The sequence below is a fragment of the Artibeus jamaicensis genome, unplaced genomic scaffold (assembly GCF_021234435.1).
Source record: "Artibeus jamaicensis isolate MK-2021 breed Jamaican fruit bat unplaced genomic scaffold, CSHL_Jam_final contig_548, whole genome shotgun sequence".
NCBI classification, from domain to species: domain Eukaryota; kingdom Metazoa; phylum Chordata; class Mammalia; order Chiroptera; family Phyllostomidae; genus Artibeus; species Artibeus jamaicensis.
Genome location: NW_026521883.1, coordinates 19,770,680 through 19,782,761, shown reverse-complemented (window position 1 = coordinate 19,782,761; position 12,082 = coordinate 19,770,680). Strand labels below are relative to the sequence as shown.

General features: G+C 40.9%; 1 protein-coding gene across 1 annotated transcript in view; it reads left to right on the top strand.

Moving 5' to 3' along the window:
- TMOD3 (tropomodulin 3) overlaps window positions 1–11,768 on the top strand; it is a 65,295-nt gene extending 53,527 nt beyond the window's left edge. Inside the window, exons 8-10 of the mRNA XM_037143039.2 lie at window positions 1,205–1,348; window positions 2,522–2,666; window positions 7,715–11,768. Coding sequence (XP_036998934.2) covers window positions 1,205–1,348; window positions 2,522–2,666; window positions 7,715–7,749 — 324 coding nt within the window. The 3' untranslated portion in view covers window positions 7,750–11,768. The remainder of the gene's footprint in view (window positions 1–1,204; window positions 1,349–2,521; window positions 2,667–7,714) is intronic.
- The last annotated feature ends 314 nt before the right edge of the window (window positions 11,769–12,082 follow it).

The window sequence follows — 12,082 nt, the reverse complement described above, 5'->3', positions numbered from 1 at the left end:
CTCTGGTTCCTCTTGCGCAGAGCTCCCTCCCTACATATACTCCGGTTTCACTTCACCACTTTGAGTCTTTCCTCACCACCAGCCCTACCCCTCGCACTCCCTGTCTACCCGTCTTTGCCTTTTTTCCTTCCTCTATGGCCCTCTTTACTGTCTGACGTGACATTTTGCTTACCTATTATCTAGGCCCCCCATGAGAACGCAAGGCCCATTAGGCATGTTTTATTTCTGAATGTACAGAATAGTACTTATCAAATAATAAGCCATAAATGATATTTGAATAAGTGGATGTACAGAAGGATGAATAAGGGATTGGTTCCAGGTCAGGTAGTGAGTTGTCACTGATGGAAAGTACCAGTGTGCGGATAATCTGTTTCAAGTTCTTTCTAGTATCCCCATCCCCTCCCATTGCCTTTTCTTTAAGTTGACTTGAAGCTGAATCTTACCCATGTTTTCTGGAGTTTGACCTTGTGTTTGACCCCTCTAAGGGAGTTTTATATAAACTCACTTATATTCTAACTTCTTCCTTTCCTTTTCCTCCTCTTCTCACAGATTCCTGTCAGTGAATTAATTACAGTGGTGTTTATGAAGCACTCAGTCGAATGCCTAGCACCACAGTATCCTGCGAGAAAGGAATGGAAGTGGGTGGAAGGCATAGCATTCTTTGAGCAACCGAATATGTAGTTATTCCCTTCTTCTCCGTGGTCTTTGTGCTCTTGTAGTTCTAGTGACCTGTGATCTTTTTTGGCCATGTGCCCTAGGCATTTCTTTTGGTCTCTGCCTTGGAAATTAGTCCATAATTTACCCTTATTTTGGCTTCTCAGTAACCCAGCTGCACCAGGACCCAGATAAGAACAGAAGTTCCAAAGAGACATTGATGAAGTTAGTCCTACACAGAAACTGACAGAGAGGATGAGAGACAGGAAAAAGAAATACAACAAAGGGTGTGAATGAACATAAGAATGTAAATAGCAGAGGAAAATGTTACCAACAGAATTAATTACATGTGAAAACAAAATCTAAAGATTGTAACAGGGTACGTGTACAAAGGGATACATGTGAGACCTGTGAGGTATGCGTCAGGCTAAAATAATCTAATGAGAAACATTAAGGCAGTTATGTTAATTAGTATGTTTGTGAATGGCATGTATAGTGTATATTAGGTGCCATCAAATTATAATCACCAAATGTTTTCTTTAATTTTTAGGCTTTTGCAGATATGCTGAGAGTGAACAAAAATTTGAAGAGCTTAAATGTGGAGTCCAACTTTATTACAGCAACTGGGATTCTAGCACTCATCGATGCTCTAAGAGATAATGAGGCCCTGACAGAGCTCAAGGTTGACAATCAGGTCAGTGTTCTGCAGCGGTGACCGAGGAAGCTCAGCCCAGGCTGCTGGGTAGGGCTCGGGGACTCAAGGGTGTGGGAGGGGGGCTTTCAGGGAGCCATTTGGCAAGGTGGTGGCATGAAAGGGAATGAGAAGACATTGAAGGCATCCAGAATATTAATTTAACATTTTCAGTATATTCATGGAGTTGTGCAACCGTCACCACTGCCTAATTCCAGAGCATTTTCATCATTTCAAAAAGGAACTCCGCACGACACATCAGCAGTCGCTCCCCGTCCATGCCTCCCACCAGCCCCGGGCCAGCGCTGATCTACTTTCTGTCCCTGTGCGTTTGCCTCTTTTGGACAGTTCGTGCACGTGGTCTTGTATAACGTGTGGTCTTTGTGTGGCCTCCTCTCACTTAGCCAGATGTTCTGGAGGGTCATCCTTGTTGTAGCACATATGAGTGCTTATTTTTATGGCTTACTGATATTCTGCTACATTTGGGTGGTGTCGACGATTTGAGTATTAGGAACAAAGCTGCTGTAAACATTCATACTCAGGTTCTTATTATATGCACATGTGTTTTCATCTTTTGCGGGCATGTGCCTAGGAGGGGCATTGCTGGGTCTCGTTGTGACTCTGTATTTAACTTTTTGAGGAAGGACCGATTGTCTTCCACAGCAGCTGCACCATTTCATATTCCTACCAGCACATCTGAGCGTCCCAGTTTTTCCACACTCTTGCCAACCCTTATTACTTTTTGTCTTTTTGATTATAGTGGATATGAAGGGTATCTCATTGTGGTAATTCACAATTTTTTGATACCTGTATGATCTATACTGAACTTTAAAATTTTGTTTCTCACCTCTGCTGGTATGGCTCAGTGAATTGATTGCCAGCTGGGAACTGAATGGTCACCGGTTTGGTTCCCAGTTGGAGCATGTACCTGGGTTGCAGGCCAGGTCCCCAGTTGGGGTTGTGTCGTTTCTCTCACTCTCTTTCTCCCACCCTTCTTCTCTCTCTAAAAATAAATAAATAAAATCTTTAAAAAAATGTTTGTTTCTCTTATGTGCAATTAGTTAAAAGAATAGACCAACAGAATTAGCATGTACTTCAGTGTCTTAGTCTTGACTTATCTTGAAAAGTATTTTGATCTAATTTATTAACACTATTCTTTATTTCTGTTTGTTTCAGAGGCAGCAGCTGGGGACAGCTGTAGAACTGGAAATGGCCAAGATGCTTGAGGAAAACACAAATATCCTTAAATTTGGATATCAGTTTACACAGCAGGGACCCCGAACCAGGGCAGCAAATGCTATAACGAAAAACAATGACTTAGGTAAGACATATGCAATATCAAATCAAGTTTCTGAGTTATGCCAGTAAGCTAAGGTATTGGAGAAGCTTTTTTTACTTTTAAACTGTATTTTAACAGAGAGATTGCTTGGCCTTTATTTCTAAACTTTGTGTGGTCTTTTTTATACTGATTGAATCAGAGTTCAGTTTAAGTGAGGTTTCAGATGGTATTGGGTTGGTGGTGAGTAAAATGTACTTCCTCTGACCGTTACATTTCACATCTGTAAGTACATGTTTCTCTACAGCAAACATCTGTACTCCGTAACAAATACTTTATTCTCAGCTACAGGTCACTCTTTGGAGCTATTAAAATAAAACAAGTATTTCAACATTACAGGACAGTTTTTGCCCTCTTTATCAAACAAATGCATTATATGATAGAAAATAATTATAGTTTCAATCCAGGTTATTTTTTTAACATTTTATTTATTTTTAGAGAGTGGGGGAGAGGGTAGAAAATGAGTGAGAGAAACATTGATGAGAGAGAGAGAAACATCAATAAGTTTGCCTCTTGTCCTCACCCTGTCTACGGGCCAAAGGTGCAACCCGGGTTTGTGCTCTGGTGGGGAATCGAACCAGCAACCTTTTGCTTTGCAGGGATGACGCCCAACCAGCTGAGCCACACTGGTCTGGGCTTAATTTAAGTCTTATATTCGGTGTTATGTTAACATTTGCTGTATTTAACCAGTCTCCCTAACTCTTTCCACTGCACACCATCTAGGTCAGTGGTCTTCCTTTCTTTCATCATTCCTATTGACCTGCTGAGGCTTTAGCTTCTGCATGTTCCCCCAAATTGACTCTTCTTTTAAGTTTGGTGTTATTGAAATATTTTTAAAGTTGCATGTAGATAAGAATTTAAACCTTTTAAAGGGAATAACATTTCAAAGTGAGGCTGTTCTTTTAAGTTTCAGCCACATTTGAATTTATATTCTTTAAGGGTTTCCAGACTAGAAAAAATACACCTTCATTCCTTTAATCCAGACCGGTGTGAAAAGTACCAGTTCAAACCCTTTCTATTCTTTGATGACTATAGTCCCCTGTCAAGTAGTTTCACCTGTTGCTCTTTAAAAGAGAAAATTGGTAGGCTTTGGTGTATTTTTTATTGTAAATGTAGTTTGCAAAGTTGTGCTGATTGTTTTAGTATTGGTTCACTAGTTAGATTCTGTATTGTCCTTCAGGTATTTAATTTTGCTTTTTTGAGTAGTGTTTCTCAAGTTCGACTGAACTTCCCAAATACTTGGAGGGCTCCAAGAACGTATAGATTATTGGCTCTAAAAAAGTTTTTACTTAATAATTTAGCTATAATTTATTGTAATTATCTATTTTCAAAGAGTCCAAGCTTTTGGAGGGCAAGGGTGAGTGGATCCACAGCTCTCTTAAAACCACGCCCGACAATAAGGGTACTTAATAAAGATTTATTAGGTGCATAGGAAGTGATAGAATTTGAACCCTGCTCAAAGTTACAGTTCTCTGGCACCTAGCGATAAACAAGCCAAAGGTGTCCTCTGAAACCATCTTAGCTATCCATCCAGGGTCCCACCAACAAACTGGCAGCCCCAGCCATCTCTGGGAGCTGCAGGGAGACCCCGCATTGTCAGAGGACCGGGACACCAGCCTGTGCAGGGCCTCGGGCCGTGCTCTTCAGAGGAGCCATCGTGGTAGCACTTTGCTCAGATTTCTATAAGAAAAGGGGGTGGGGGCTGTGAGTTTTGGCAGATGGAAGATGAGGAAACAGAAACTATTTCCTAGGCTGCTCTAGGTCGGTGCCGAGCAGTTGAGTTGCTGTCCTTGGCCATGTGCGATAGAGGCCAGTAAGGAACTTGTGGTCTGACATGAAGCAGAACTGAGAGAAAGTGAACAGCTTTGTGCTGATGGCTCTCTAGACCCCCTCCCAATCTGATTCATTTTTATCTAAAGTAGATTCTCAGACATGAAATGAGACTAAGGACATTCCTGGAGTGGGGATTTGCATGAATAAAAGCTCAGATTTGTGAGCAGGCAGGCCATTTACCGTATTTTGCCATGTATAATGCACATCCTTATTTTTTCCCTCAAAAATTTGGGCAATAAGTGCATGCTGAGGACAGCCTGAAAATTTGAGAACTGTCATAGGAGGACACCGCCTCCAGAATGAACTTCCAACAAGTACTTGCTGCTTGAAGCTAACAATAAAAAAGGCCACGTCAGCAGATTAAGAGGGGCGCTGGGAGACGGCACTAAGATAACATGGGGAAGAACTGAGATTTCTTGGGGTTTTGTGTGGGAGGCATTTGTGAGCCGTCATAGACGACTGAACGCGAGATTCAAACGACAGGTCCAGTGCTGTCCCTCCGGGAGCACGCCCACGCCTCCCCCACCGTGTCCCCTGGCCCGCATTACCCTTTCCCTCTGCACCTTGTTCCCTGAGCCCGTCTCTTCTACCGCTCACTTCTACCTCTGCGACTTTCTAAAGAAACATTCTCTTATTTGAAGGGAAAAAAGGATAGTTCAAAAAAAGTTCATATTACGTTCTAGTGATAGCATATGAGGTTAATTAGGACTTACTCTTAATAGGTAACTGACTGATCACCAAATACTGAGAACTTTTATTTGTGGAGTGGGTTTTGGAAAGAAATTGCCCAAAATTGGTAGTGGGGCCGAATTTCTCAGCCTCTCATCTGGAGGCTGAATGGAGGCACTGCCAGAAGCTGACAAGTGGCACCACATGAGAAAGAGGAGCCGGAAATGGCTCTTTGCCCGTCCTCTGCCGTGTTGTGCTCCCAGCACTCAGCTTGATCTTCTTCAGCCCTACACTGTGATCTCTGCCTGTGGGTCCAGGTGGTGAGCCTGAAGACCAGGTCTTCTACGTGCAGTCCAGTATGTAGTCCTCGGAGAGAGACACCAAAGAACAAAACTAGAAACTTTTACAGAACCTCTTGGTTGTACAGTATTTATTCAGCCAGCAAATGGGGCCGAATCAGATCTTTTGTGCCCTGCTTTTGATAATGTCTTTTCCTCTCATTGTTTTCTTAGTCTCAACTATTCATTGAAATGGTCCTACTCACCGTCTCTCCAGCTAAGAAGTGTCGCAGCTATAACAGCAAGGCCATGGTGTACGTGCAGGGTTTGACTGAACTGAGTCTCATATTCCTCTGTTCACCCCAGCTAACTACCTGATTTTCTCCACTGTTTGCTCCACTTGTCCTTTCAGTCTTGTTTGTAACTCTTTTTTTAATAACATGCATTTTAACACTTGAAATAGCCTGCCAGTAACATCCAAACCCATCCAAACCGCAATTCAGAATTTTCTTGGACATGTTCTACCTTACAGAATTATCTGGTTTGCCTTTCAGATATTTCTGTATTTCTCAGAGATCTATATACATGAACTAGGTTTGTGTTTGAGGACTAAAGTCTCCATCTGATTTTTCTGCCCTTAATGTTTCAGTAAACCCATGAAACTTGTGCTGTGTTAAGATGAACTAAAATCAGAGTGAGGGGTATTTAATTAGATAAGTATAAAAATGTTCATAGGAACTTCATACTTTAGTCCTTCTGGGTTTGGTTTTCTAGCTCGTACTTGGCTGGTAGCTCGGCAAGCTTCTGTGTACATCACTCGACTGTCTGCTCTCGTCTGTTGAAAGCCTGTGACAAGCCAGCAGGAAGGGTGGCGTGAGTTCAGAGCACCTGTAGCTTGGCCAGGAGGACAGGTGCGCCTGTTGGCTTTTCATTCCTTTGTTAAACAGAAAGTTCAGACCAAACAAAGGCAGTTGCCTACCTACTTGCTTCCATAGACAGAAGAGAGTATAAAATTAATAGACCAAAAATCTAACTTATACTCTTTGGTAAGAGTATCAAAACCAAATAATGTGTACATGTAAACCCTCTCTAAAAGATAAATTGGCTTTCCTCACCCCAAAAGAAGGCCTGCCAGGACCTTGGGGCCATCCTGTAACGGTGGGTGGTGATACCGAGTACTCTTTACTGAGTACTTACCATGTCCTCAGTACGCTGAGTAGCGAGTCAGCCTTCAACTTCACAGCAGTGAGGTACGGGTATTACTATTCTCCTATTACAAAGGATGAGTTGAGGCTCAGAGGTTAATTTCCTTGCCAGAGAGCATGCACTACAAAAAAAATGACAGAGCCACGATTCACACTGTTTGTTGCTGACTCCAAATCTGTGCTTTTTGTCTTCCCTAAATAGGGTGTGGCCACAGAGCTGAGGAGCCCTGGCCTGGTGGCTCTTGGCAAATGCTCTCTGGTGGCTGATAGGTAAGAGTGAAGGTAGCCAGGTCCTAAAGCTACCCAGCTACTAGCGAGCATAACCTAGTGGTTTAGGGCCACCAGTCTGCCCAGAGACTGGGGGTCCTCAGACGTATGTGCCTTTATTTGTTCTGTCCGCTGAACTAGCTGGCTGGCCTCCTTGGCAGCCAGGGTTTGTGGTAGCCAGCTGTGACTAGACCTGATTACCAGGGTCCGAGTTTTCCATCACTTCGTATTTGTTGTTTGGTCAGAGCCCCAAGCTGGCTCACCTTGTAGGGGACAAGAGAAGGAAAATTTGGAGAGCAGTAGCATGTCACTTTTTAAAATGAATGATGAAACTGTCTTTGCTGTGTTCTTTCTCAGACTAAGGAAATAAATTGTAGGACCTAATCAGAAGAGCATGTGAATACACTTAATACTTTCTAATCCCAGCTGCATCATTTATTAATCATCTTTAATGGAAGTATAACTTTTTAATAAACAGATAAGCAGGCACCATGACTTGAAGGCGATTGCTGACCGTTCTGTTGCAGGTTTCTAACGTTGTGGCTGTGTGAGCGCAGAGGAGCTAACACACGTGGTTCTCATTTCGAAGCCCCTCGCTTCTCAGCAGGCAAATGACAAGAAGGATGTGAATTTTTTATTTTAACGACCATGTGGACTGGAAACAGACATTTCATTTTTGTACAGCTATAGCTGGATTATACAGAAACTTGTTTGTAATGAGCGTTAGGTTTGTAAAAATGAACAGGGATTTCTAACATACCTTCTTTTATTTTTCTCATAGTCCGCAAGAGACGGGTTGAAGGAGACCAGCAGTGAGCCCGCCACGGTGCATACGCCTTAGCAGGACTCCGAGAGGGCACCAAGGACTCGAGCTGGTGATACCAGATACAGAATTTTTTCTGGGCAGAAGGGAAAAGACTGGAACTCTTTCTTCATTTTTTTTTATCTACATGTATATTTTTTTCTAGTTTAAGTTACCAGTTTCAAATTGTAAAACAGTAGGTGATATTTTATACTTTAAAGCATTATTTTTACTTTCTGCTAAAAATCAATTTAAATTTAGCTTAATTGAGAGGTTTATGATGGGTCTTGGTAAAATAAAATACAGTTATAAGGAAATTAGTCACTTATGTAGAATAATATGAACAATTTAAAGACCAGTCTTTAAAAAAAAGGGGGGGGGACATTGGCTGAAGTCAGAATTGCTGTTGCACCTCTGAGGTACAAGGAGCTCCAAAGCTTCCCTCGTTCCAGGACATGGAGAGCTTTTGTGTTTCAGAATACGTGAACTTGGCAAGAGTGTGCTTTTTGCTCCAGTCAGGAAAGCACAGTGACAGAATCTTCAAAACAGATGACTCAAAGTCTGGTCATCCATTTAGAAGTCAGAGCAGATCTCTGGGAGAGAGAAAGTGCATTCCGGCTCACTGCCCTTGTCTCATGTGTCTTAGCAGCACCTGAAGTTTTAAGAGTATAATGATGTCTAGACTCACAGTTTTTCACTTTATTATGTGGACATTATTAATTTTTTTGTACAAGCCCGTAGTAAAAGCATCTGAATAGGAAAGCTGTTTTCTTTCCTGTAAAAGGGCAGTAGCCAGCACTCGGTCGTATAGGGTAAAAGGAAAAAGAAAGCTGTTGTCGCACGCATGAAATCGAAGACAGTAAACGCGACGGTGATGAAGTCCAAGGAGCATGCCGAGCAGTCATTTGAACTAATAGTGCTGCAGAGTGAATGCGAAATAGGCATGTGTATAACTCGTGTGTTGCATACATAGTGAGACGTTCCCTTGTGGATGCAGGGTTCCATAGACGGTATTCAGTCCCCCTCTGCAGATTTCCCAGCCAGTAAGGAAAACTGCTCTTCTTCAATCTGAGTTTTATTATCTCTTTCCTTTCATCTTGTGCTTTTTTTGTCCATATCATGTAAAAGCTATTTCTCATAACAAAAGTTGTCTTCCTGTTACTCCAAGTGTCAAAGTGAACAACTGAACAGTATACTGTTTTGGGAAGACTGACTCCAGAACCGCCAGCGCGACAGAGGATTTGGACCCATGTCCTCACCCTGTTTCAGGGCAGCCTCTGGGACAGGAGACGGCAGAGGCATCACAGCTACCAAGGTCAGGGCCAAAGGAATCTAGCAACCCTGGCCTCGGAAATTCACAACCCTGGCTGTCATTTACAGGGAGATTTTTCTAAAGGGAAGAATCTCATATCAGAGTAGCAGAGAGGTTGTTACATTTTTTTTTAATTGAAATTACGAAATGTCTGCTCCTTCAGTTTAGGGTGGACAGTTTATCCAGTGAGCTAGGCAGCTTCTGTGTGCTGTGGTAATAAGCCTTCTCAGCCAGTGTATTTGTTTCTTTGAGTCAGTATTCGACATGTTAAAGGGGCCAAAGATTGACTTTGCACTATTTCCTTTCACTTACAGGCTGCTGATTTTTTGTTTAAGTGAGCACATTTCTCTCTCTCCCTCTATCTCCTTTTCATATACAACTTTGGAAATGTACTTGATTTTAGAGATTGCACTACTCCTGCAGGGTGGGAAGCCGGCACAGAGCAGGTATATAAGACTACCATTAATTACACTTGGAGCAAGGCCGCCTGCTTGCACTGTCCTGTCAGTCCGTGCATTGATAAGTATGTTATCCCTTCCTCCCAGAAGGTTTTTCCTTCCTTAAAATAGCTGGGCGAGACCTTCCCTAGAATTGTATGTCATACTCATGAGTAGTATCTTTATCACTTATTATTTATCAGAGTATGAAGTTGAGTGTTTTACTTACACCATTCCATTTCTGAGCTACAATAGTTCATTATGTAACTGAAGAAAAAGACTTCATAAATAACATTAAAGGTGACTGTTCATTGAATTGAATACAGGAAATTTTTTCAAGAATTCTAATTACAGGGGAGTAAACTGATGTTTAGTTTGATCTTTAAAAATCTGGCACTTCTTAACCTTTTAGTAACTTCTACATTGCTCTAAAATTTATAATAGAGTTATGAAATAGTCTTGACTTTTAAACCAAAGACATTATAAGACCTTAAATTTTGTAGTTTAACTAATTTCAACTTCTCTGGTTATCTAGTCAAAGAACACTCTTTGAGTTTTTAAATTGCCATTTTCTAAAACTTTTAACTTCTGATTTTAGAAAAATTTAAGAAAATTTTATATTCATACTTGTCCGAAGTTCTAATTTTTCTAGTATGTCCACATGAAATTACATTGTATTTTAAAAATATTAATTACTTGTGTTGATATTATTAAAATGGATTTTGGTGCTATATACTTGTACGTAGTATATAGAAGTCTAAAGTACCGGAGAAGTACATTTTCTAAGGGTGCCTGTCATTTAAAAAACTAAACATTTTGTGTTTTAAAAAATTAGCACATTGTTAGAGATTTCAAGGAGGGTAATCTTGATTGTTAAATTGCAGATTCTTGTTATTTGAACGAAGTAACCCACATACTTGCTTTATGCAGTTGGTGCACTCTGGAAAAGTTACATGTAAATAGAACTTTGTAAGTTGTTTTTACATTGATAGTATCTCGTGTTTTCATTTAAAACGGAATTCCATGACATTTAAAAAAGTTATAAAGGAAAAAATGGTTTTGATAAAATGTTAGTCATGTTCTATTATAACATTATATTTAACCATTGCTGCCATTAAAATAAGATGAAAAGATTCATGGGGTTTCATAAAATCTTTTCTTTTTGGCTGTGTTCCCAGGACTGCCTCACTCCCTCTTTATAAAATCAGGAGCCACCATTGCCTCCCAGCAGATCCGAAGAGCGTGCTTTCTCTGCAGTCCATAGCAACTAACATTCTCTGCAAGTCATATACTGCCCAACTTTGCTCCTTCCTTCAGTGCCACTTCACTTCTTTTAAAGATTTTTTTCCCAGTTTTATCCAGATGTTATTGACATATACCACTGTGTTAGTGTAAGTTACAGAACACAGTGACTTAGTAATGAATATAGACATGGCCACCACAATAACTTGAGCTACCATCCATTACCTGACATAGTTTAAAACACTTTTTTTCCTTGTGATAAGAAGTTTTAGGCTCTCCTCTCGCAGCAACTTGCAAGCATATAACACAGTGTCGGTAACTGCAGTCGCCACGCTGTTTATTACCCCCCAGGACTTACTTATCTCATACCTGGAAGTTGGTACCTTCCCCCCTTCACCTGTTTTTCCTCCATCCCCTCCTCTGCCTCTGACAGCCACCAGTCTGTCTGTTTCTGTGAGTTGAGTCTTCTTAGATTCCACACATAAGCAAGATCACACGTCACTTGTCTTTCTCTGACTTATTTTACTTAATGTCCTTGCGGCCACTTCACTTCTACAAAAACTAGACACGCGGGTGTGGCAGAGCCGCTCCTGTTGCTGCCCTCGGACGAGGCCCTTTTCAGATCTGTCTGCTGAGAGTGGCACGCGTACGCGCGCTGACACGCACACACATCACACGTGAATGTCTGGTTTCCAGTAAATGCCCACTTTCTAATTTTTAGTCTTTTGGATGAATTATATTTGGTTTTAGTTATGTAAAAAGCTTGAAAATCACCTGTCTCAAAGCATCAGTCTTTGTCACATCAAATAGATACTAAGTATATTTTTAATACTAAAATATGCTCTAGGCGCTTTATTTTTTCAATTTTATAAATATGAAAGTTAAATTTTATAATACTGATGTCTGGATATTACAAAATACTATCAACCTGGTTCATAATAGTGCAGTGAAGTTCTTTTCAAAGATATGTACTATAGGCATTGAAAATTTACCACTTCACACTGGAATGAATTTCAATAAATTTTATCAAATATGCTGTAGACTTTGACTTTTTAAAAATTATTTTGGATGTTCTAAAGTTTGTTCCTTATACACCTCTTCAAGAACATGCTCATTAATTTCCCTGAATTATTCTACCCCACCCTATTCCGTTAAACATAAAATTGTCAATACCTGAACATTTTTACCCATAAAAATAGAATTTCATGTGATTGCATCCAATGCCATTATACAATCGACTGAGCTGACAGATGTGAAGAAGCAGGGCCTATGATAGAGCAACTGGGACTTGACTGGGATCGATCCTGCTAGTGAAGTGGAGGGTATTCTCACAGTAGGGCAAAGGCATCTCCATCA